The 27,947-nt window shown below is 41.2% G+C and overlaps 1 protein-coding gene across 1 annotated transcript; it reads left to right on the top strand.

Moving 5' to 3' along the window:
• LOC116046392 (filaggrin-2-like) lies at positions 1-27,485 on the top strand. The gene is made up of 6 exons (XM_031294743.2): positions 1-112; positions 13,544-14,763; positions 20,095-20,755; positions 21,378-21,628; positions 23,703-23,882; positions 25,268-27,485. The coding sequence occupies exons 2-6, from the start codon at positions 14,011-14,013 to the stop codon at positions 25,475-25,477; spliced, it is 2,055 nt and encodes a 684-aa protein (XP_031150603.1). The 5' UTR covers positions 1-112; positions 13,544-14,010; the 3' UTR covers positions 25,478-27,485.
• Positions 27,486-27,947: the final 462 nt, after the last annotated feature.

Genomic DNA, 27,947 nt, shown 5'->3' with positions numbered 1-27,947 from the left:
AGAGAGAGAGAGAGAGAGAGAGATAAAATTATCTACCTAAAGCCAATCCTCCTCAAGCTGATCAGTGTGCTGAAGGGACTAACCAGCTTGGGAACTTCAAACTTGCACGCAGGTAAGAAAACTTTTTGTTTCTTTCTCACAAAGTTATTTGTTATTTCTTAAAAGCAAAACCTCTGGTATTTTAAACATATATAAACAAGTGTTAATCCTCTCGTTTGAGCTACTCGATCAGGCAATGCTGGAACACAAAGTTAAAACTGAACTCTCTGATGATGCGAATTATGCTCCCGCAGACTGAATGAGATGTTGATGTTATGTGTTTAATCATCTGCACTTTTTAGGGAAACCTGTTTGTCTCATTTTCAATATTGCAAGTATAAGGTGTGATTCATTAAGTTATGTAATACACTTATAAGGATTTTCTATATGGGGCCAGAAGACTATAAGCTGTAAGCTTATGTGCTATATGTACATACTGCACAAATAGCACAGCAGCGCAAGAGTAATTGATTGAGTAATTTAGTTTCTGCCAAAAATATATCTGAACTTGTTCTGAAATTTAAAAAACACACACTTAAAATCACTTAGTTTTCTGAATGAACCTTTGGCAAGATATTTCCTGGTGCAGGAACGTGATGTTGGAAAATGCAGTTTTGCTTATTTGCATTTCTTTTTTTGCTCTATGATTCTCCGTAAAAGTCTGCGTGCATCTTTGTTATAAACTAAAAGGCCTTTGGTGACTGAAAATGATTCGTTTTGTGGTGTTTTAGTGTTTGTTTTTGTACCTTGTTGGAGTACCTTAACCGGTGCAAGAAAATATTTTGGTGCCGATATTTTCCGGCTAAATTAATCACCACCACCCCATTCCCAACTGTCCCCATCTCTGTATGTGCCACATCTTCAGCCACGTCTAATATTCAGCGCCGGTTTGATGAGCTTTAGCTTATGTTCAGCTAAGATCTTGAGGTGTTTGACCCCTCGTCTTTAGCCTCCATGCAATCGCCTTATGTGTTTACAGCTGGAGTTTACAAGTATAAATACATCCAGTTAAATCATAATCAAATTGTATAAGCAAAGACATTCAAATACAGACAGTACTGTAGCAGCTGTATCTCATTCGGTGATCATTTGCTGTGCTATTATTCCATTAGCATAGTGTTGATGTTTGTTTAGATGTGTCATATTTGTCTTATATCTGTTTTGCAAAGGAAGTGTTGTGGTTATTAAGTTCATAAATTATTTCAATTGAAATGTTTCTTCCAACTTAACATCAGCAATATGCGTCAAACAGACATACAATACAGTGGAGTCTTTAGTTGTTGTGGCCTTGGCATTCTCTTCAGTCCCTTCCTGTGTATCCTGTGGAGCGCTTGGCCCAGTCTGTGCAGTGCTGATGGGCTAGAGGCCACATGCAGCACTGAGACCTTGGTTTGATTCCTCTTCATTAGTTGCAGCGAGGCCAGAGACAGCTTACAGAAGCCAAACAAAATGTGAGGAGATCCATCACCCCTCAGATCACAAATCCACTTCTTGACAAGCGAGACGCCGTCTCTCACTTAATCACTCGACGGCCAAGAATTAAGATAAATGATAGTATTATTTCAAAGATTGAACAGGGACTTAAATCATCGGGTGGTGGGAAGACAGACAACTTTAAGAAGAAAAATGAAATGCCTTTAATAGTTCCACCGAAACGCGTTGAAGTTGGTTTTCAACTTAATCTATTGAGAATGTGCCAGATGAATTAAAGGCATTTCAATTTTTTCTTAAGACGAGTACCTTGGGCTTTTCTTTGATGTCTATTGGATTTATTCTTGCCCCCAACCAAAGAGCACCGTCTTTTGTTCACTAACACTAGTTCCAAGAAGCTCTCCAGCTCTTCCGTTATTCATCGATCGACAACCTTATAGTGGAAAAGTATTACCTAAAGTTCAACATCGAGATCCAGTCTGTAAGAGGTTAAAGTTCGGGCCAAACTTTTAACTTTGCCATCTAATTTTGGGACTGCAGAGGGAACCATGTTACTACTGTCATCGTTTCTGTTGTAGTCCTCACATTAAGCAGCTTTTACTGACCTACTGTTATTTGTGGTTTACTCTTTCTCAACACACTTTCCTGCAACACAAGAGTGCTTCACAGACCAAACAAAATCAAAATCAAATAGCACAGAGGAGGTCTCAACTTCACATCAAGTGGCTGTTGAATTAAAGTCAGAGTGCTTCACAGAATGATACAATGGAAAGAACATCACAATCTGTGCCTCATTAGTGTCCAGAGTATAAAAGAAAACAGGGAATCAGAGTCTGTGTTTCTTTAATGCTTTTGACTTTTAACACTTCTGGGATAATGTGTGATGGAAGTCTCTCTGTTTTTACAATAGGCAGTCCAGACATTTGTTGAGAAACCTGAGCTCCTTGCACTAATCCAGTGTAGATATGGGTCAATTATGCAAGCAGGTCACAACGACAGACAATTGCGTTTTTTGTTACCCACCAACTCTCACGGCTGTAGTAATTATCGCGAGAGCAAATGAGGTTGTGGTGTTGGATGTGTCAAACAAACATATGACTTTCTCTCACGAGACCAGGGTTCGTGTCCCGTGTAAAAGCAAATGTCAACTTTCATTTTGAAATTATCCGAGTATTACCGACCTTAGTCTGTGATGCAATAGTGTCGCATTGCCAGACCTATCTCCACAGCACTACGGAGTAAAGTTTGGCTCCAGCACAGATACATTACAAGATAGGAGAAACAAACACTCTGGGTTGTTTGTATATCTTTAAACCAATCACTGTCGTCTTGGGCAGCACTAAGCTCTGGTCGCAGCGACAGTGGCTCTGCAAAATAGTTTCGGGAAGGAACTTGTTTTGGTGGAACATTTGCACCCCTCAAAAGAAAACACCACATACAATATTAAGTGAAGTTAACACAAGTTCACACAATACAGTAACATAAGCTATTTGAATTAGCTGGACACATGGTTAAATGTTGTTGTCTTTTACAAGTGTATCGCCGTGTGTACTTCATCCACAGCAATCCCACCAATTGGCCCCAAAACGTCCCAGTTAGAGAGTAAATGTCGTAATCATTTTTTGTTTGGTGTTCTGTGAGGGACAGCCGCCAATTATCCTGGATATGTACTTCCGTTGATCCAGACTAGTGGCGCAATGACATCTGTGACGTCACGTTACGTCCTCATTTTAGTAGTTTTATGTGACTCGTTTTAAACCACTCCCTGTTGTAAGTATTTTTGTCGCCTAAACTTAACTAGTTGGGTTTCACAATGTTTACTACGTGTTTAAAACTGCACCTGTTAGCTGTTAGACCTAGAGCGGTCACATTACTACAGTCACATTAAACTTTCACCATGCGGTTTTAGGTGTTTTGGTGATCGACCTATAATGTTGTTTAGGTACGAGGATTTGTTGTTCCACAGCATTACATCTATTACCAGTCGGCCTGGTGAGGCAGGACAGTCTGTGTTGAAGCTGTCCCTGTTTAGACTCAGGCCGTGTTTTAACCTCAGGGGGAAGGCTTGGCGCTTGCCTCTGAGCAGCACGGGTTAGCCTGAGTTCACTTCGGCCCACGTTCACACAAGTTTTTTTCCACTCTTAATGCTGTTGTGGGAAACATAGTCTATATCCACGACTTTCCACTTCCGGGATTGCTCTCGTTCTGTCAGAAATTCCGCTGGATGTCACTCTTTTCGGATGTCCGTTTTCGGATGTCCCGTTACCTTACGCTTTCTTTGTGTTGGAATTTTAAACTCTGGTGGATTTATGAGGACTATGGTTAACTACTCCTCAGATCTCTGCAGGGTAAATCCAGACAGCTAGCTAGACTATCTGTCCAATCTGAGTTTTCTGTTGTTGTTGTTGTTGTTGTTGTTGTTGTTGTTGTTGTTGATGTTGTAAACTTGACAATAAGTAAAATTGCAGCTGTAAAAGTTTTCTTATATTATTATTTTTACAGCATATCTACATTGCTATTGACCTTATTATGCAAGTCAATAGCAAAAAAAAAACAGAGAACCTGAATTATTGGACATTGTTTTGTTTATCACATTACAATGTTTGGTAATGGTAATGTTTAAGGTGAGGGTTAGCGTCGGATTACTTTGGCTTTGTCTCACTTTGCTCGTTTTCATCTAACTTAAAGGTACAATATGTAATACTGACAGCTAGTGTTTAAAATAGTTACTGCAGTACAAATTCAAAATACTGGAGAAAGTCGTCTCCCCCCGCCCCCTCCTCCCCAGACTCGAAGTTCACGAACGTTGCCAGGCTGAGACCGCAGCATCTACAACAATGTTGCTAGACGCTTGTCTCACATAGGACATTACTGCATCAGCACAGCGCAGTAGATAACGTCAGATGCTGGTTATATTGACAGTCCATAAAAGCCTGTGCTCTCGCGGAGCTCTGTACTCAACTGTCCTTTTGGGCTCTAAGCTGTCTCCATCTTTCTAATACATTTACAATATTTACCCAGGGTTTGTTATGTCTATGGTCAAGCAACTGTTAGAAACATGGCGGTTTTTTTTTTAGGTCAGGTAGAATCTATCACAGTTGATCCTGTTCGTTTATTTGCTGCTTTCATGGCTGTCCTAACATTACAGCTGTAGCGCGCTGGGTTTACGTTTTTAAAGATATATCTGGCAACCCGGCCTGGCTGTCAAACTGGGTAGTTAATAACAACAGACAGGCCAAAACACAAACAGAAATTCCGTCACGGAACGGAAATTTCAAAAGGAGAAAATACTGGCATTAGCATCGTTGTCAGAAAAGATAGTATTTCAACTTAGCATGTTTCCTTAATATCTGATGACGCATTATTACAGTAAATGTATTGCATATTGGACCTTTAAGGAAGCCGTCGATGGGTGGCCTTTGTTTAGTGATTCTAAAAAGAAAGGAGAAATGTAAGCATTCGCTATCATAGTTAGACGTGTTGCCACCGGGTTTCGTTGCTTTTGCAGACACAATCTGTTCAGGGTAATGGAAGTGAAGTGAATGTCTATACTTTTGTGAAAATTACAAAAGACTAAATTACTGACAAAAGTGCAAAGGTTTAGTAAAACCACTCAGCAGTTGCAGCACTTAGCGGCTCCACAGCAGAAGGCTGTTGACCCTTGTAGAGCTCTAAACTGTAATCATACGTGGCTGTGTGGATGTGAGGTGGGACTGCATTCAAAAGGGGAGTCAGTAACTCGTCTTTAGCCCTTTTTGATTTTAATTAAGCTTGTTCTGGTTTGCAGTGACAGGAAGATAGATAGATCTTTGTTTTAGTCTGATTGGTCATATTTACACACAGTTCTTCAGAACAGTTCTTATAGAAATCTGTTGTTGTCATCCTTGATTGTGTTTGTTTGTCTGTCAGCAACTACGCGATTTTAACCCCTGATTTTCAACTCAACGGAAGTTTTTGGAGATGGCCGACAAAAGCCCCAGATCAGAGGCATGAGACAGCCGAGAGACATCTAGCAGGTTAAATATCTGGTCTTGTCTACGAGTTCAAATCTTGGAGTGTGAAAATTGTTTTTCCCAGCAATAACAGCAGCGACGACCTAAAGCCAGTCAGAGCGCAAGATACGGGGTGAGGGAAATATCAGCTCAAACATGTCGTTATTGACCCACAACATGAGCAGACCGCTACCTGCATTCATTGCAAAATTATTTATTTACTTCCAACTCTCTCTTCAGAACAGACAATCCTTGCTGCCCGTGTCTCCCCAACCATTCTCTCCATATTCTTTTCTTTTTCTTCCTTGTTTTTTTGCTGCAAATCAGCACACAAACGACTAGGATCGCTAGCTTTTATTCCCGTGTGTTTTGGAGACCAAACAGACTTAATAATGTGTGACCCCCCTGTCGCCGATCACTCGTGTAATGTGCAAACCACAACAACTTGAAGATACTCCATTTTAAGACAGACAGTCGTCTAATGTGATCAGTACAGCAATCTGAAGACATTGAAAGTCATACAGTCTGTAGTTGCCTTCATCAGAGATAGCAGAGATATAAGTTACAGTATGTTTGCAGGGTCAGGAAATCAGTATAACCCCAATTTAGATTGAGAGAGTAATATCTGTGGAAACAAGAACACTTTTTAAATATACTGAATGTATTTGCCTATGTGCCAAAACACTGTGAAAGAAACTAATAGTAGAAATACAGTAGGAGTTATATTTAGATAGCCAGGTTAGACCAGTGGTTGTTTTATAATAACTTGGAACATTTTAGTTGTAGTATTTCTACCCGAAGAATAAGATTTACCAGGATTAATGGCATTTCTTTGAGCTTTTGTTAGGTTGCAGAAATATAGAAATAGAAACAGGAGCTTGGGAACTTCAATCCATTAAAATGATGCATATGACCATTTTTTAAATGAGGTCATATTTCATCACCCTCCTAACTTTGATTGATGCATGGGACCGGTGGTTATTACAGATTACAGAAGACAAGTAGTGACATTTTCAATAGATGGGGTCTTTTTTCCATATGGACAAATTCCTGAACACTGATAAGACATGTCCAATGTAGTATGCATTAAAATGTGAATAACACAGGAAGAAGGATGACATAATGAAGTTGAAATACCCTCAAAACTAAATTTCCTCACAACTGAAATAAAAGACCTCACAAGCAAAGGTTTTGCTAGGGGAAAGCCCTTGCAAAAAAGACCTCATAACAAAAAGTCCTTAGCAATGAAATGTTCTCACCACTGCAAGTTATCATAACAAAAAGTCCTCATGACTAAAAGATCTCATGATGAAAAGTCCTTACAGTGTCCTCAAAAGTCCCCACATATTACAAGTCCGCATAACAAAAAGTCTTCACAACTTAACAATGTTACAACAAAGTCCTCCTGCCAATGTTCTTACAATCAAAAGTTCCCACAGAGAAAAGCCATCGTACTGAGGAGGAAGGTCTGGCAAAGCGAGACTAGTGTGAAAAAAATGGTTTGGACTTTGTCTGATTTAACAAAGGCTTCAACACTCAAATAGCTTGTTTATAATGCAGAGAGATCAGGATGTACAGACAGATAGACTGCTGAGAGGATATTAAAGAGAGTAACAGTCTCGGGTTTTTTTACTCAAACTTTCCCATTATGCACTCTAATGCATTTCTTTTGCATAACATACTGAAAATCAGCATGTTTGATAAAAGCATACTAATGATAATAAGAGTCTACATACTGTACCAAAAGGCTTTTATGTTTCTAATTACATTAAGTTACATTTTGATTGAATTTATGGCAGTCCATTATCGCCCATGAAATCTCAGAAGTGATACAGCAGCTTGTTGTCTCATGCTGTTTGTCTGAAAAGAGATTTTGAATCATAACGAGGCTTTTACTGGTTTAATAAATGTAATACAGTAAGTTAGAGTGGTGCTAAAAGTTCACTCAGAACTATGAGCTTTTTCCTTGGATTCCTTTGATGAAGATGGAGCTTCTGTGGGAAACACTTTGTCTGTTTAGCCATGCTACTCAAAGTTATTAAGTACTGAAAACAAATCCAGACTTAAAAGTATGTGACGTGCTATACCCAAGAATTAGAAGAAGAAAGGCTTATATAGTTTGCTTGTAAGAAGAGAATATTTTAAGTGTTTCTGAATGGAAAGTCTGATTGTTTAAAATTTCTCATGTGGAGGAAATATGGGAGGAGCTGCTTCACATACTTCACTATAAAGTTCACTTTTTACATGATGTTTTAATTGTTACACATTGTTTCATAACAGAAATCTGAGAAATAATACTTTTGAATTGCTGCTATGCGGAGAAAAACAAAACATTTTAGTTGCTGAACTGATCCAAAAGTTATCTAAAATTTCAAAATCTATTCAACAACAAAATGTCTCAAATGAAGCTATCTCCCTTTGTCTACTTTTCCCTCAATGACAGCGGTGTTTTTTCAACACAGTTTCCCATATCTGTACTTGTAATTAAATGGTAGAAATGAATGTCCATCCAGGCGTTGGAACGCTCCCCCAGCCTGTCACCTTACAGTTTAAAGAGATTAAGACTGTTGGCTATGACACATGGTGTCACAACACCTCCTGCACCTTCAGTCCTCAAAGTGCCACTTGGCTGTTGTGTTGTGTTTTGGCCAGTCACGTTCAGACAGACATTACTCTCCTCCACACCGAGTTTACCATCCAGCCGGAGCTCCTGACGGGGAGGGAGGGTGCACTTGTGTAATGAGTTCATGAGGCAACGAGGTCAGCTCAGAGGCCTGCACAGGAAGAGGAGGAGGAGGAGGAGGAGGAGGAGGAGGAGGAGGAGGAGGAGCGCCTTTAAGCTGGAGTAAAGTAAGGCCATGCCAAGGCCACATATATCCAGTGAACCTGGATAACTGATCCATTCGGCTGGGATTGGCTTGAGAAGCTGAACATGTACATGTCCGGACACTGTACATGTTAACATCGCACAATGGCAAGCAGAGATGTAGTGGAAGGATTTTTTAATAAACCATAAGGTTTATACATCCTGAGAAAGGCTCAAGCCGACAAGCATTGTTGTATTTTTAATGTCTTTCCCTGTTTAATAAAGGCCTTTTTATCACTTTTTGTAACCAATCTTGAGTGCCTGGGCATGTTTTTTTATGACTTTCTTGGTCATAATTCTTCTTCCTTTCTGTAAAACTTTTTTTATTGGAATTTTTAGAGCTCTTATAGTGTACATCATAGTAAGAACAAATCATAGATAGATAGATTATATTAATCCCAATCTGGGAAATGACTGTTACAGCAGTAAATCACAGGGACATACACACATACTCACTTACACACATACAGAAAATACAATAAATATACTAGTATAATAAATAAGATTAAAAATAAGATCAAATAAAATAAGATCAAAATTCCAGAACAACTATTAAAAAAATATATACTCAGAGGAATGAAAAGAATGTATATGTATGTACAAGTGTAGTAAGGTAGTAAAGTGTTATTGAAATAAAAGAAATAATATGACATATATAAACACTTTTAACCTCCAAATGATTCTCACTAAAAAATCTAATCTTGAACGCTCGGAAATATTCATTGTAGTAATAAAATTTAGACATAATGCAAACTTCCTATGAAAACGTGATTTTTTTTGTTCATTGTGGCTGTTGATGGCCTCATAATGTTAACCGGCTGCCTGTCACTCACGTTTTTCTTCTGCATCGACACGTGTGACAACAATGGCTTGACTTTGTGGGTGGGCGGGCAAGTTGCTCTGGCAGAACCAGGACCCTGCAGCCAATCCCTCATTAGCATTAAATCCAACCAATCCTATTAGTCTGTCACCCTTGAGGGGAGGAGGTGAGGCGAGGAGACGCGTTCCTGTAGCCTGAAATGTCTCCGCTGAGGGAAACGTGAACAGATCGACCGGATGCACTGCACCTTTAAAGGAGAACTCCAGCCGATTTTTACCTGAATCTTGATCACCCTAATTGGGAGCTCTGGTCATTAGCTGCAGCAACTCCAGTTTGCTAGCACTGATTTTGGTTGTTTTTTTTTCCTATCGACAGTACTCTGAGATATCTAACAATCAAGATTCAGGTAAAAATTCTCCTTTAAGAGCCACTGTGAGCCGTTGTTACTTTGTACTGAAAGACAGAAAAGTACAGAAAAAAAAAGAGTACAAATAATGATTTGAAAGAAAGAAACATTTAAAAGAAATAATTGTCATCCATAAAAACTGGAGAAAATGAGATAAAATAAAGAAACTATGTCTGATAGGCTATTGTTCTCACTGCCCACTCAGTGTCATTAGCCTTGGCGATGCTGTATGGGCTTATGTGTGATGCTTCGTGAAATATCATGTCTCTTTAATCTCACATATGTTGTCTTTAAGTATCAGACAGCTCACTGTCAGGTTAAAGCCTTCATCTTTCACTTGATTCACTCAGTGAACCGACTTTAAAGTGATCATGTTAATTGTTAGATAGCAAGTGGTTACGAAATCAATACTGGTATAAAAGTGAAACTTATAAGCCACGTTCCTTCATTTTCTATTTTAATATGGTGCTGACTATGATGTCACAAAGGTCCTATATATTTCCTGTTAGTATCTCACTTCTGGTTGAGCCAACAAGCCTTGAGGAGGGGAAACATAGACACAGTTATTAAATGATCAAAAACAGAAGGAGAGAGCATTGTGTGGAAAAGTGGCAACAGCACTGGGAACAACAACAAAAGGGAAGACATTTATATAACATCCAAAATAGTGTTGGTAATGTAAGGAGAGGAGGAGGAAATAGGAAAGAGGAGACAATCATCACCAGACTGAGAATTGGGCCTACTTATTTAAATAGTACGCTTTTCATCATGGGGAAACATCCAACAGGGTGGTGAAATAGATGTCAAAAACCAGAAACTGTGCAACATGTTTTAACTGAAAGTAGGAAATATATGTTAGAGAGAAGGATCATGATGGAGGGAATGAGAAGAGCAGGATTGAGGGGAACTGGATTGGGAAACATACTGGAATGTGGAGGAGGTGAACTAGGCAGGAGGTATCTGATTAGTTTTTAAATGGTAGCTGAGTTGTTGTACAGAATCTGAGTAACTAGCTGGAAACTGTTGGTGAAATGTGACACCAGTAGTTGGCGGTAGTGCAACGCAATGGATGCAAACCGCCGTTAAAATATACAGAAGAAGTGGCCGGGTTGGCTCAGTTGGTAGAGCATGCGCCCATATTCACGGAGGTTTATGCCTCGACACAGAGGTCTAGGGTTCGAGTCCGACCTGTGATGATTTCCTGCATGTCTCCCCTTTCTCACCTAGCTGTCCTGTCCATTAAAGGTGGAAAAGCCCCAAACAATTTATCTTTAAAAAAAAATACACAGAAAAAGACATTACATGTCATTTAGCTGACGCTTTTATCCAAAGTGACTTACAATAGCTATATATCAGAGGTCGTACACCTCTGGAGCAACTAGTGGTTAAGCGTCTTGCTCAGGGACACACTGGTTTATGTATCACAGTGGGAATCGAACCCAGATCTTCCACACCAAAGGCATGTGTCATAGCCACTGTGCCATCACCGCCAAGGAACTTCCAGTTAGTCAACCTGAAGAAGGCCTGTGCGCCTTGTGTTGGTGCATATTTTTTACTCTTTGCTATGCGTTAGCCGCATCAATAAAGGCTTTTCAACTTTTTTGTCAACAAGACTGCCTTGGTTTGCACACTGTTCTGATGTTATTTTGTCACCCCTGCACCAAAGAGCATCTTGTTGGACCAACAAAATGAAAACACTCTTTTCCTCTGTCTTCCTAGCCAAGTTCCTTGCGCATAACTGTTATAAAGCCTTTAGGGGTGTCAGGGTGAAGATAAATCTCAAACGGAGGGCAACAAGTTGTCATATCTTAATGAGAAAATGGGAAATTTCCTCCCTCAAAAAAGAAAAAATATGAGATCTGGTCTTTGTTGTTGCGTTGAGGTTATCGGGCAACCAGTGAAAAATTTCAGGAAGTCACTGGTCCTGCCCAAAGAAATAGTTCAGCACATAACCCCCCATGAAATCACAACTTTCTACTCTTACACTTTTTTTTGTACAGATTAAACAAACAAGATAAAACTTGATTTAGTGACATTTAGAGTTGCTTGCAGGGGTGTCAGACTGGGGGTGGAAATGGGACTGCGTACCCAGGGCCTTCATTTGAGGTGGGCCCAAAAAGATGCTAGAATGAATAGCTGTGAATGCGGAGAGGCCCATAGAGAATTCCTTTCTACAGGGCTCAGAATGTTGTGCTTGTAGGTGGATTTTGTCACCTTTGTACAAAGCCAGGCTAGCTGTTTCGTCTTGTCGCCAGTCTTTATGCTAAGCTAAGCTAACAGGTTGCTGGCTGCGGCTTCATATTAAACATACAGATGTGAGAGTGGTATCAATCTGCTCATCTAACTCTCTGCAAGAAAGCTAATTGCCTACGTGTATTTCTCACAATGTTAAACTATTGCTTGAACAAAAACCATTGCACACAGGAGGACGGTGTCACAGAGAGTGCAGTGCCTGAGACTCGGCGGTTTGTACTTAATGCTGTGGGTGTTTGAACTGGTGATAGGCTACGGAGATAAAGAGCTTAGAGAGAACAGCATCCTGCGTGTTCATTTTTGCTTTTTGGCTGACCCAACAGCCTTATGACACAGATCGAATGTTTTTGACTTTTTAGCTGGAAACATGTAAATAGATTAGATAAAAAATATTGTCGACCGTAGCTGCATTGTTTCTCACCTTAAACTTTCTAAAACCTGTTCCCCTCACGAATGTGAATTGTATACAACAGTCACACCTGCACAAAACAAATTGATTTCCTTTATTACTAACAAGCAACCAATGGCAAAATAAATATGGAGTTTCTGAAATTAGGCAGAGTGATGTGGTTAGAAACACAGATAGATATTTTGGACTGCATACATCCAAAGCTGGTGAGCAAGAATTTAACAGATGGGGGTGTGCAAATGGGCAAAGTTTAACATAACAGCATTTGCACATCCCCATCTGTTAAATATATTTATATAAAATATTCATGGGAACTGTTAGAACTCCGAAACACATTCAGTTACTGATACCTATAATTAAACAACACAGCTATGTACCGACTAGGGACATAGGATAATTTTGGTTCTAGGTTCGTCATCCCTCCCAGTTGATCCTTCCCCTCTTACACTCTGACTTTGTCTCTCCTGCTAGGCAAGTCAAGGCAAGGCAGCTTTATTTATATAGCACATTTCAGCAGCAAGGCAATTTATATTGTTTTACATAAAACATTGAAGAGCAGTTAAAAGCAATTAAAAACATTTGTTAAAGAGATTATAAAAACAGCTTGAATAGAATAAGACGGGAATAAAATACAAGAATAAAAGTTACAGTGACTTTTTATACTTGATTTAAAAGAGTCTTTAAATAGCCAATAAACATGCTGGCCGAGGGTGGGCGAGCTCTGGCACTGATTCATACGGCCCTGGTGTGAGTGGCTGGGCACAACAGGCCCGCAAATGTTTCAACTCAAACCCAGCTTTCATTACATGAATTGCTGGGCTCTGGTTTCGGGGGCAGGTTAATTGGCTGTAATCTTATCACACTGTGGCCTGCTGCACTCTTGACGACCCCCCAGTGTCAGGCTCAGTGCAGACAGGAAATTCTGGCGGGCTGAAGGAGCGATTTGATAATTGGAAATGAAGTGTTTACCATGCAGATCACCTTTCACTTACCCATACTCATACTGTTATCTAGTGCTACATTTCTCCTAATTCAGTCGTGACCCAGATTCCCGTCTTTTACATCTCATTCTGTCCACTTTAAGTTTCAATTTTAAGTTTTAAGTCTCCTTTAATGAAAGATCTTGAAAATTATATATGTAACGTGGTCTTTAGTTTTTTTTTTGTTGTTCTATTTGGTTGCGATTTAAATAGTTTATGCTTCAAACTGAAAATTACACAAACAAAAACATCAATATACTCCATTTTGAAACAGAGTCAATCAAAGTTCCTGTTAGTCACTTATTTGCCATTATATCAACACATATCTTGTTTTTCTTGTCCTATAGGTTGGATACCCTCTGGGATCTGATGGGTGGTTAGAAGCCAAAGTTAAAGGGATTACTCTTGGCTGTCAAACACAGGAGGTTCTTGGAGTCAAGAGGGATCACCTGACTAGCGGTGGCCTAACACCTCTTCCCAGAGACAGCAGGTTCAGCCTAGCTTAACTCGCCATGGAGCCAAGAAATCTCAAGTGATATTGCACGGTTATATTGAAGCAACAAACAGCTGAAGACTTCAGCAGCACCCTTTGTGTGCTTTGGGAATACTGCCTTGGAGTTTGTACTGCTTGTCGTTCAAAAGGACTTTATGTGGTCTGGGAGGAGTTTCCAGCAGCAATTTTATGGTTGACATGCGTTACCCCACCACCTTTCAATCCAGCACATATAACCTCTATTCATGGTGTTCGTCGCAACAAAGCTAAGGCCTAGGAGGACTGTCATTTGTCGAGGAATAACTTGGACTCAGGCCAAACATGGCCAGAGACGTCAGTCCTCTGAGCCTCATGCCTCTGTCTGCAAAACACCACCAATGGGTTGGAGCCTCTCTGGGGTCTATCCTTCCCTTCTCCCCCTTACGTTCTCTAATTTTTTACTACTTCCTGTCATGTGCAGCAGCAGCAGGAAGTTTGCCTGGCATAGAATATGACTATGGCATTAGCCCTAAATTTGTTTGCACCCCAATTCCCCCAGAAGCAGACCCCAGCTGCTATTCTCCACCCAGTGTGCCCCATGGACCGAGCAGTAACGGCCACACAAATGGTCACAACGGCAGTAGCCGGCGAGGCATGATGTCCGAAGAGGCCAAAGCCACCATCTTGCACCTGCGCGAGAGCCTTGTGAGGCAAAAGGAGACCATCCTGGACCAGCGGGAGACCATCAGGGAGCTGACCGCCAAGCTCACCTTGTGCGAGGGCTTCGGTGGTGGTCACCATGGCACTGATCACCATGACAACCACCACGACAACCATCACGATACCCATCATGACAATCATCACGACGGCCACCGCAACGACCACCACGGGCAGCACGGCAGCCACCACACGCCCTCATCGTCACACCATGGTTCTTCGCCGTATCACAGCAGCGATCACCACTACTCCCACGGCGGCCACAGGTCCGACCCCCACCACAGGAATCCCTCAACATACGGAAAACACAGCTCCTTCTCCCCTGAACAGACAGGCAAAACCCTGCAAACACTGAAGGAGAGGCTCGAGAACTTGCAGGTGAGTGCAAAAATTTGCAATACACGCTCAGAGAAGAGGCATGTTTTTGCATCACCAGTGGGGATTAACCACTAAACAACAAAGATTTGGAAGTTTTGACCAGTGCCAGGAAAGATATGCACTGATAGATGGACGTTTCTGAAGTTCAGTTCAAGACACAGCAGGGGGTAAAATGCAGCTAGTTTGTAGCCTGTTTGATATCTTGTACCACAAGCCTCTGCTTTATGACAACCAGCTTCTTGCCCCACAATTGAGGAAAAACGGCTCCTAAAAGCAGTTTGTTGAAGTAGCAATTACAATTCATATTTACATTTATATGGGGGGTGCCCTCTAGTGGCCATAGTAATTATTACAGGAGCAAAGCAGGAAGTAAGGTGTCCAAGTATAAGAGCGCCAAATTACGCGTAGGAGATAGGTGGATGGGTCACACACAGGAATTTCACCCAGAAGACGGGTTTGTGTCCCATTTGAAAATAAAAAGGAAATGGTGAGGGGTTTTTTTTTACTTTACGTAACAAGCGTAACAAAGAAAATTACGCCACGTTCTGCGTCACGTGCATAACGGGAAGTGAAGTAACATAACAGATGAACTGATTTTAACCCAAACCACAATATTTTTCTAAACTTAAAGGCATACTATGCAGTTTGTCAAACAGCGACCCCTAGAGTTGCTGTGGAGTACTTGTATTTAACGTCAATGCACTCACGGCCTGATCCCCTCCCCCCTTTTTCGCGAGATTTGGTGGGGCGCCACCTATCAAACTTGCATTGCTGGTTTTGCCAGCGGCGTTCCCCCCCTGCTTTGCTATCGGAATGATTCGCCCTGCTACGAGTTCATTTACCATCGAAATGACTTTGAAGCTGTTATATTAAGGTACAAATCTTGCATAGTGTGCCTTTAACCAAGTAGTTTTGATGCCTAAACCTAACCAAACTGTGACTGTTTCACAACGTTAGGACAGAAAGCGCTTCTGTGGGTCGTATTGAGAGTTGGAGCTCCAACTCTAGTCCATGGTAGCTTGTACAGGTAGACTTGCAGTATTGACTTTCTGGCTTGTAGCTTCAGCCACTACTGCCTTTTGTCTTCCAGCCCCAGGAATGTAAGAGGGGCTGTAGAGCTTGTAATCACAGCATACAAATAATTAGTTAAAGTTAGTGTTAAATGTTACTGATATGAATTGCTGAACATGTTAAAAGCAGCCGGGTGCGTTTTTGATGTTTATTGTTAACGGCTAAATGTAAGAGCTGGGTTGGAACTTACCACTCCAGGCTAATATACAGGACATTTTGGAAAAAAATATAATAATAATTATAAACTTAGTTTGAATTCAAAAGAATACATGTGTTACAGATAACGTGTTTAGTGTTTCAGAGGGAGCCAGCCATTAAAAGGCAAAAAAGATATTTGAAAACAGCATGTGGGACTCCATTTAAAGCACGCACATTGTAAGAAGTGGTTCTAGAAAAAAGGCCGGTTAAGAGACATGTTTTAAAGTGCAGTTTAAACATTTCAGCAGTGCCTACCTCTCTAATATCTCTGGGTAGGCTGTTCCACAGTTTGTGAGCATGGCTGAAAAAAAAGCTGCATCTGCAATCAATCTTTTGAGTATCTAGTGAACCAGCAGTAAAACATTAAAGGGCTTACGAAGGAGCATAAGACGACAGGGAATCTCTCTCTCAATGATGTAGGCCAGTCCTAAGCCGTTGAGAGCTTTGTATAAAAGTAGAAGGACTTTAAAATGACTTACAGCTGTTGACAACCGAATGTTAATGAAACACAAACCAAGGGACCACAGAGAGTTGAAGCAGGTAGAAAGTTCCACAAGTAAATAAACTATAAGAAAACAATCTCAGGTCTGCAGCAAGGTTATGTTTATTGTTAACTTATTTAACTTGTGTAGACTACAGTATTTAAAGAAGACAAATGGTTCATGCATTTTCATTAAAATTATCCCAAGTTCAGTGATCCAAAGTGACTCCTACAGAAGCTGTTACATTACATTTTTAAATAATTAAAGAATCTAATTAAAGAATCCAAGAGTTTCTTCTCTTAACTATACAAAAACGCTGCAGGGCTAGCAAGGCACAGCGCTGTCTCCTGCCTAAAAAATATTTGTTATATGGCTGCAATTAAAGCTTTGATATTTCAGGTGAAAGAGGTAAACATTCTGTAAAAGCTCCTGACAGACTTATTTCTCCTCACCGTACGAACATTTTGAGATGCTTAGTAATGTGTCTGTGAGGAGAGGCAAAACAGACTGCAGGGAGACGGAAGCCTATCAAAGGTTTGACATAATTGGGGTCATATCTAATGTCATTAAGGGTCACAAGCTCAGCCGCCGAATCATCTGCCACTGCTGTCCGCTGCCAAAGTACTGTAGGAAGGATGTGTTTCATGAAGACATGGTAACCCACAGGATATCGTTTGTGTTCCCTGCATTAAAAGGCCTTTTCCTGATTAATTACATACTCAGTTTTTTAAAAAAGTGATGACACTTTTAGTGGCATAAATCTGTAGTTTTGGAATAAACGCAAACATTTTAAGTAAGAGTCAAAGGTTGGAGGAGATACTTCTCACATTAAGAACTAGAGATGGTCCAATACAATTTTTTGCTTTCCGATACCGATTCTGATACCTGAAATTGCGAATCGGCCAATACCGAGTACTGATCCGATACCAGTGTGTCATATATTTTATTATGTTTTAACAACTGTATACTACTATCCCTGTATAGATGTGATATGATTTCTATCTTTGTTGTCAGTCTGGCTCAGGTTAAACTCATATGTGTGTGTGAAACATGAACAAACACAAACAATTAATGCCACAGAACTTTCTTTTATTATCCAGTTTGACAGTCAGTTATAACAGAAAAAGAACATAAATAAACTACTTCAACGTAGATTTTCTTTAGGGCTTATTTATTTTTATACGCTTTATTACGTGGTATCGGATCGGTGCATAAACTCCAGTACTTCCCGATACCAGCGCTTTAGGCAGTATCGGAGGCGATACCGATACTGGTATCGGTATCGGAACATCTCTATTAAGAACCACTCATCAGTCTTTGTGAGACACATAACCTACAAAGCAAAATATCAAAATCAAAATATCACAGCTGGTTGTCCTGTTGTCTCTGGACGCTAATGTCCTCTCAGAGTTGTTCCACCTCTCGATCTCTCTGCTGGATATCAGTGGCCAAGACTGAGCTCAAACAGGAAGCTGCTCTAAGTTGATTAGCCCTCACCCCTAAACAACCTTTGCGTCAAACCATCACATGTTGACGAGTGAAGCTTAGGAGGAGCAAGAGGGAAGGTACTAGTTTCTGAGAAAGATCTCCACAACATCAGTATTGTTAACGTTACTGTTTATTCATCCTGGAGAATCGCATTGAGATTAACCTGGGGAAACCAGGCCAAGTAAGTCAACTTTGTCTCGTTTTAAAGCGTCACAAGCCAAAAAGGTTTGGAACCACTGATCCGAATGTCTAAAAAAATCTTCATTTTTTACTTTAAATTTAATTCAGTGGGAGCCCAATGAATCACTAAATTAGTGCTCACTGGGAACTGTTTTAGCTGTTGTCATGGCTCGCTCCGAATTTTGTCGCACAGCAAGTGATACATTCTCTAAATTGTGTTTCAGCACCTAAAACAAATCTGCTGTCTGACTTACTTACAATTTTTAATGATGCTGGTGTCACATTGCGAGACTAAAACCCTACTGCCCACTGGCCTGTGAAAGCCTCCTTATCAGTGCAGGTGATCTCAGGCCATGTTCAGGGAAAGTGTTGAAATCCCCTTCAATCTCTCTCAAAGTTGTGAAAATAACCAGAAGCCAAGCCAGGATTTATGTTCCGTCACTCCTTTCTCTAACAGGATGTCTACACCACCAGCCTCTGGCCACGCGCCGAAGGGCACAAGCCAGCCTCACCTTCAATTAGCTTCATCCTCCCTGACGAGGCTATTAATCGTGGCGTGCGCTGGCAGGGAACAAAGCCGGATTTGCTGGTGAAAAAGACAAGGATGAGCAAGGGAGACGAGGGAGGGGCAGAAATTATTCCCCTGCAACTTTAAATGTCATTCCACAATTCGTCTTTATTTACTGCACATAACTAAATTCACTGCAAAGAACTTCTGACTCTTAGTTATTTCTAAATTTAGTCATTTTCTTCAAGCTCACAGCTTGTTAGTTTTGACATTTTTTGAAGACTGAAAGTGTATTCTTGACCTTGGAAAGTAGTAGTTAACAGAACAATCCCAACTCATGGTCCACTTACTAGCTTTTTCAGTAGCCCACATCTTCATCAGCATATCGTGTCTGCTCAGTTTCGCTCACTTTATTTTAAGAAGATAATAAATAATTGTTAATGAGGACCCCTTAAGGATCTTTGCAGGATGTTGATAATAATTATTTTTGATGTAATGATGGTGGTGATGATTTTAATGATGGTAAAAGTATTCCTGTCATAGGAACGGTCTACTGCATTATACAAACCCCACAGTGTAGAGGTTTCAGGGCAGAGTAAGATAATAGCACTTGGTTATAAAATTAAAATGTAGATTAAACAAATAGATGGAACATGCATGCCATTGGCATTAGAGATAAATCCAACAAGTCCTTCAAACTATACAATATCGGCAGTATATTCCTACCCTCTAATACGACTCACAGGGAATTTCATAAATTAACGTCCCTAGCGCTGACAGGAAATACGACCCACTGTAGTGTTTACCGTCCTCATATCTAAACCAGAGAACGTAACGCCTGCGGTTTTAAACATGTTAACGTTGTTAAACGGTCACAGTTTGGTTAGGTTTAGGCACCAAAACTACTTAGTTAAGTTTAGAAAAAGATCGTGGTTTGGGTTGAAATCATTTATGTTACTTCACGTGACCTAGTTCCATTTGTTCTGTAAAGTAAAAAAAAAGAAAATGCGTGACAATTCCGTGACAGGAACCCTGGTGTTTGTTTGATCCATCCACCACCTTAACCTGCCTCCTTGTGCCTAAATAGGAGCTCTTATACTATATATTCATGCTTTGCTCTCATCATAATTATTACGGCCACTAGAGGGCGCAGCCACTATAAACATAATGAGTTATAATTGCTGCTTGAACAAACTACCAATGGGAGCATTTTTGGGAGGGGAGGACAGTCTCGATAAATCATAAACCTCGAAATCTCAAGCTAGGAGCTATTCAGGTTTTGTTCAATGTTTGACCAGAGGACATACTTCTAAAGCCATATTTCATATATTTTATGATATTCAAGTGGAAACTGAATCCCACAGAGCAGAACTCATGACTGATGTGTTTTTGTTGGTTCTGCAGGCCAGGAACTCCTCCAGCTCCTACTCCAGCTCGCTGAGAGAACTCCTCCAGCGGAAGATCACCGCCCTGGAGGAGCAGCTGCACAGCTACTACAGAGATACCCGTGACTACGGTCACCACAACGACCACCATGATGATCACCACGACGATCACCCCGACAACCACCACGGCAGCAGCCACCCCGATAACCACCACGACGACCACCATGGTACCGGTCACCGGGACGACCACCACGACAGCCATCACAGCAGCCACCACGGCAGCCACAGGAACAACCATCGTGGCGGTTACCATAATCGCCACCACGACTACCACTACGACCGGCACAACAGCCGGCAGCGTGGTCACTATGGCACCCATCACAGCACCCACCACTACGATGACCACCACGACGATCACCCCGACGATCACCACGACTATCACCCCGAGGATCACCACGACGATCACCACGACTATCACCACGGGCCTGGATACCACGATGACCACCACGATGACCACCATGATAATCACCACGGCAATGATCACCATGACAGCCGCCACGGGATCGATCACAGCCCACGGCGGGTGCCTTCTAGCGGCAAAGAGACAAATCTGCGCGGTGCGGGGCACGGCAAGCTGGAAACAGTGCTCAGCCAGCTGCACCACGGCAACACTGACACTGGTACACACACCAGGCTGTTCTTATGAAACAATCGTACATATCGCTACGAAAAGTAATACACCATAATTCGTATTTATTCCACGTATTTATTGGTGTATGCACCACATTGACTGTCGCTGCATAAGAGCCTGAATCCCCGTTGGGAGGAGGTCGGGGTGGATGTTTGTGTCCTAAAATACCGGGCTTTCAAGCAAGGGAGCTAGAGTCTAATCTTGACTAGTCATTTTGGTGGCTAAACTTAACTGTTGTCGCTGCAGCACAGTCACCTTTTGTCGGCTAAACGCAACAGCCGCTGAAATGACCGTAACCTCACGGTATCCTGTACTTGGTTCACAGTCACCTTTTCTGGGCTAAATTTAACTGTAAAGACCACTAAACTTAACGTTCATGTGACAGGTTGTCACATGACTGGCCAGCGGTCGTAATACGAATTGTTGTGCATACGTTTTTGTACGATACTATACAAAGCCGTTCATGAGAATGCATTGCACACACACACACACACACACACACACACACTCTCACACAGCTTCTGTACAGTTTAGCCTCAATTTTTTTTTACATTTCAAACCTGTGTAAGCCAACATTTAACCTATATTCTGCACATATTCTGTCTCACCAGGAAACCACAAGAAACTGAAGAGTCCCAACGCTTTCCTGCTTGACTTCCCCATGAAGACCAACTACATGTACGCCAGGATGAAGCGGTCAGTGGTCAACGAAATCTTCGCAATGACCATCTGCCTGCGGCTGAAGGCCGGAGCAGGTCCTGGCCTCGGTACTCCCTTCTCCTACGCTGTACCTGGACAAGCCAATGAGCTAGTGCTCATCGAATGGGGCAGCAACCCCATGGAGCTGCTAATCAACGACAAGGTAAAAGCAATGCAATCAAAAATGTATTGTACAGTCAAGGGCCAGGAAATGTTAAGAAACCCAGATTTGGACTTTCATAGGTTTGCAACCTGGACCCTATTTTCCCATGCATTGGTGTCTAAGTGACTAATGTGAACAAAAATCTTTGTAATTGGTCCAGTATTGAGCGAAAACGCTGTAACCGGCAGCCAGCCGCGAACCGGGCTACAATGTAATTGTGAGGGCAAATGTGCACCGTCAATTTCTGTCCACTAAACGTGCTGTTTTTGCAGTTGACTGCCTCATATTATCATGCTAAGTGTCTGACAACATTATGGAAAGGATTCCTACAGAGATAGATCTTTTTGTTAAAGAGTAAGATCCTTTTCGTTTAACCAGAAACGGCCCCAAAATCACCATCGCCAAACTCGCCACACTACAGCTAAATAAACAATACTTTTAGCCGGCATATTTCCACATGTAAATGGATGAGGATGAGGTTTATTTCAACCAAACCAGAGAGCTGATTGTTGGAACATTTGAAGGACGAACAAAGACAACTTTTGGTAGTTTTAATTTGTTTGTGTCGACTTTGAATGAAGTGTGTTTTACGTTGATAAATTTACTGTTTATTTAAATTGAGTCTGGTGGGATTAGCAATATCGGTATTGGGTCTTTTCAAAAAAAGGATCCTACTCATAATGTTGTCAGACACTTATTAATAATATTCTGAGCCTGTCAGTGGTAAAACAAGCACTTTTGCAGCTTGTTTCGCCGCATACTGCAGCGGTCTTGCTTAATAATGGGCCAGTGTCAAAAAATGGTTGTTCTCATCAGTCACTTAGACACAAAAACAGGAAAATAGGGCCCAGGTTGGAAAATGTAGATGATACCCCTTAAAACTATTTGTTGAAGCTTTTACAAATGAAATTGTTAAGTTGCCACATAGCTCCAATTTGTGTGGTGACCCCTGCTGATATTGCTTAAGAAAATACTGGTGCTACTGTATATTAAAGGATTAAGGATATGAAGTTCTTATAGAGGGATTTTCCAGTCAGGGCTTTAGGAGACCAATGTTGATAGGTAACACTGCTGTTCTCACACTTCCATGCCCCAGAGTGTTGCTAATCTTGCGCACAGTGAGGTGTGATAGTCACAGCTCAGACTGACAGGACAGCATCACCTCCCAAGTGGAGGTCAGAGCTATTAGGAGAGCCAGCAATGACCTCAGACTCAGGACCCAATATTTGCCATGTCATGCTCTCAGTCAGTGGTTAGTCAGATGAACTTGTCAGGTGGCAGTGACGTGCACAGACTGAAGAGCAATGGAAAGAGGCATGTTTTGTGTGCGCAGGATTAAGAGCAAAGCACACCCACCACGTCTTTGTCGGTACCACACACCAGATGTGCCATGCAGACAGAAGGAGTACTCAAGGCAACCAAAATGTTTCAATTAACTTTGATTAGGTGAAAACACAGTTAGAGATGCCCCTTCATTGTAAAGCTTGAGCAACTCCTGACTTAGACCATTTTGTGTAATAGATTTAATTTTATATATTTATATTTTATATATCTCAGTTTGAATGACGTTAACTTGTACACAGATTGTTGACTTGCAAATTATTCAATTATTCCATTAGGCTTCTAATCTTTTCTTCTCTGAAAAAACTGATCTTCCTTGCCCCAGTACTGTGAGCAGTGAGCTCGAATCAAACACAACAACACAGCAATTAATCTGATTATCCTAATTGATTGGCCTAATTGTCTGTCGGAGTGACATCAGGAGGGATGAACTGTCATGTTTGCTTTCTTCTCGTCACACACTTGACAGTCATCAAACTGATCAATGACAAAGTATGCAAATTAATCTCAGTCTGTAATCAGTTTTAAGAGTTTATGAAGATAAACAGAGTGGAGATTCTCATATTATACTGATCCACTTCCCCTACATTAGTAATCTGTCTAAAGCTATCATCCAATAGACGTTTGTCATGGAATTTTATTTTACAATGTTACAGTGATTTTTGGGAAAGATAGCTTTAATGGTATGTCTGTCCCTGTCTTCCCATCTGTCTCTCTCCACCTGTGAGTTTAGGCGGTGACAATGCCAATAACCATGACAGATGGGAAGTGGCATCATGTGTGCATGACGTGGACTACACGAGACGGTGTCTGGGAGGCCTACCAGGACGGGGTGAAGAAAGGCTCGGGACAAAACCTGTCAGCCTGGCACCCCATTAAACCAGGAGGGACCTTCATCCTGGGCCAGGAGCAGGTAAGACATACGGCATGCTTTTTGGCAGAGATCCAGTATGTGCAAAAAATGAAGATTGTAGAAAGTAAGACTTTAAAACACATTGCTGTAGGACAAGGCTTCTCAAAGTCCGGACCAAGGTCCGCATCCAGACCAAAGTCTATCCGTACCTTGTGTTATGAATACTATACCTTATAAAGTGTAAAGTTTTCTATTTTTAAATACATTTTCTATTGACCAATAAATTGTTAGTGACGTTGAATGTACAGTAGTGGTGTGACGGACCAGAGTTGATCTGTAGGGATTTTGTGTGGTGTGTAAAATGTTATAAATAAATGACAAAATGTAAATAGTTAGTTAATAGACTTATTGTTCCAACTGAAATTAATATTTTATTATTACAGAGAAAGAGTAGGCTACCAAAATAAATGTGGTACCAATGGGTACTGGTACACAATTCCAGGTACTGGTATTGGTACAACAATTGACCAAGACAATTACTCAACTTGAATGTATGTTGCTTAGAAGTTATAAGTGAGTTGATTAAATGTTATTTTGTTGGGGTTAGGTTTGGGTTAAAACCTAGCGCCCGAGATGGGTATTACGAGGGGCAAAGGCACAAGGGTTAGGGTTATTCCCAGGGTTAGAGTTAGGGTTAGGGTTATTGCCAATCGTTCTGGACTTCTTTTTTGTTTGTTTTTTTTGAAAATATGTTTATAGCAGATCAACATTGGGTTCAGACTGCATTTGTTCATACAAGCAAATTTTTTTTTACATTTTCTTATTCGTACAATAACATCAATAACAATAAGCAGCAACCAAGAACTTACAATTGTAGTTATTTGGCGGATTCTGAATACAATTGTGATGAGGCACCATAGCAAATATCAAGACTAAGAGACCAAAAAGTAAAACCAGGAGTCAAAAGAGATAAGAAAAATTCCCTTTGAAACCGCTAATGCTACATTATCAATATATGTGACCCCTCATCACTCAGTTTCCTCCCTCAGACCTAAATGTTCCAAGACCGGTCCCCATGCCCTATCAAACGCATTCTCCCTCCCTGCAATCATGAATCTGATCTTCTTTAAATGGAGAACTTCACCCAGCTCTCTCAACCACATCTCAAATGAAGGGGAAGCATCTGACTTCCAAAATCGCAATATGAGTTTTTTAGCCAGTACCGTTCGTTCTGGACTTCTGTCCTTGAATAAAAATCAGATGTGGACCTTTGAGTAATACGTTTGAGAACCTCTGGTGTAGGATGTAACAATCACTGCCATAGTGTCAGTTGAATTTAGCTATGATCTTTGTTTTATGACTTTCAAAAGCTCACAGATCATCGGTCAGTAATCCCTGTGTTCAGTCTCTAACATTTTAAACCTGTTCCTAACTGGTCCTCACAGGACACAGTGGGAGGCCGCTTCGACGTCACTCAGTCCTTCATGGGAGAGTTGTCTGATCTCCAGTTCTGGTCCAGAGTCCTGACGCCCAACGAGATCTACAGCCAGGCGACCTGCGGAGGCCACCTCATTGGTGATGTCATGTCCTGGTTGGAGGAATCAGTGGAGCTCCACGGAGGGCTCACCGAGGTGCCCTTTGACCCCTGCCACTAAGGACTGACACTGGACCCCAACACCGAGAGCCATAGCATCATCATCCCAATATAGTTCAATTACATGCCCCCCCTCCCCTTCAAAAATAGTTGAAGAGTGGGAAAATGTTATTTTGTCACGGATCAAAGATGGGGGAATGATTAATTTCATTGCTTGCTCTGGTTGCAAGCTCAGCCACGGGCAACAGGCAGAGCAGGAGGAGTTCTTTAGCTTTTTCTATATATTTTTGCCATTCCTGTCCGATCTTTCTGCCTTCTCCACCTACACCCTCACTTCTTTGCTCTGACGCTCTCAGCAGGACGACTTTGAAGGCTCCAAAGAGCGCAGGGCTTTGGATTTACTGGGTGTGTGGTCATGACTACGGCTGAATCTCAGGCATCCGACACACATAATAGGATTTCATTCCATCAGAACAGGTCCAAAGGTTGCTTGTTGTCATCAGCTCCCCCATGCACTAGCTTGTTTTGTTTGGTATGTGAGCAACATGAGGTGAAAGAGTGGCGAAAAGCCCCAGAATACAAATGAAGCCACATTGAGACCTGAACCGTGATGATTCATACATGTTGGTAGAGTACTGACTATCGAATATCTGCTTATTGTTTTGTCGAGACAAAGGAATAATGTTGTGTCGGGTTTTTTTTACAATGTCGGTCAAATTTGGCACAAGCTACTGTTGTTGATTTTGCACGTTGAGATTGTTGACTGTTTTGTACTAGTATTTCATATTGAAAACTTTTTTGTAGACAGAAAACTGCTTTCGTGGCATTCAGAAAAAGAATTAATCCATGTATGATGTGTTCTTTATGACCGTGAGATTGCATTTTGTCGATTCAGGACTGAGAATGATGTTTTCTTTCTTTGTTCAAAAGTCGGCCATTGCAAAAGAGCACCGCGGCTCAATGTCAGACATGACATGCCACCTGGCTGCACGGACGCAGTGTTAACCGTCCCTCAATATGTCACCGTGGTAATGCTGATGTCTCCTCTGCAGCCGGTGGCTTACAGCAGGATTTACCTATGGACAACTGATCTGATCCTGCCTATTTCGGACCAGCTCAAAACACATGGCAGAGTCAGACACACTCACACACACTCTGCATACACTTAGAGAAGAAAAAGAGGTGAAAGGAGACTTTGTTGATCTCTGTTTATAGCGGCGCCTTTAAGTTTTTTTAACAAGAGGCTTTTTGTACATGTAAATTATATCAGATAGTCTGTTTTTAATTACTAAAAACATGTATTGTGGCATTTCTCACATTGTAAATAAGTAAATAAGTACATAGCACTTTCTTAACCCAGTGTTAACCCTGAGGTTGTTTAAGAGCAACTTTTTGGAAGTAAACTGTTTATTATTCGTTTATCATAATCCTATCCCCTCTGAGTTAAACTCAAAGGGGTTGAACTCTTGTTATTGATAGTCAAAACAAAATGGGGTATTTGTTGTTACCATGGTAATGGAATCTCTCAGCATCCGGACCACATCATCGCACTACAGCTGTGAATATCTGCAAAATGTTTCTTCGACTGTAACGCCAAGACAAGCAGCATTTTAAAAACATGCTCCTGTTTTCCTCTCATGATAGTTGGCCAAATGCATGTGACATTTGTTTCATACTGTATGTTGCTTCTTCTGTCTTCGTTCTATAGACATCGGTTTAAACACCTCCTCCTTCAACCGAACTGTGTAGTGTTAGGCTGAATGAAAAAATAACATAAACAACTTTATGCATAAAGACTTGCTTATCGCCTTTGGTGTACACTTTAATGTTTATTAGTTGTTGTTGTTGTTGTTGTTGTTTTTTTATGTTTATTCTTGTGTCTTTGGCTGTAAATATTCAAAGTATTGCAGTGTGTTCAGTCAACAGTCCCTCCCTCATGTGTAAGCCAAAACTATAAACTGAATTGTAAAACTTGAAAGAGGAAGAAAATGCATTGTAAATGTTGTCAAATATTTGTAAAGATGTGAGGATTTTGATTAAAACTATTTAAAATATTTTATGAATTCAAACTGGACCACAAACTCATTTCTTTTGACATTTTGCACAATGTGCATGTTGCGGGAGCAGCCTTCCTGGAAGCCGTGCAGCTGAAAGCTGTTGTTAACTCCGCTCATACAGCTGACAAATTCACGTGACGCTTCAGAGAAAAGGACATCTTATCCCTCTAAAAACACATTTCCTTGTTTCCTCTCTCCTCGCATGATTTCCTTGCGTCTCTCCCATGCTTCCTCGGTGGGACAGACTAAGATGTGAAAAAAGGGAAGCAAGTGAAGGAAACGTGAATGCAATTGAAGGACCTGTGACATACCCACTGAGTCACATGGGAGTCCTAGGCAGTCATAGGGAGTCGTTGGGAGCTGTTGGGAGTCGTTGGGTCGTTGGGAGTCACATGGGAGTCGTTGGCACATCGGGTCAAGGTGGTGTCACATGGGAGTCGTTGGGAGCCGTTGGGTCGTTGGGAGTCACATGGG

The sequence above is a fragment of the Sander lucioperca genome, chromosome 16 (assembly GCF_008315115.2).
Source record: "Sander lucioperca isolate FBNREF2018 chromosome 16, SLUC_FBN_1.2, whole genome shotgun sequence".
Lineage (NCBI taxonomy): Eukaryota > Metazoa > Chordata > Actinopteri > Perciformes > Percidae > Sander > Sander lucioperca.
Note: the sequence above shows the minus strand (reverse complement) of the source record. Positions and strands in the feature narration are given on the sequence as shown.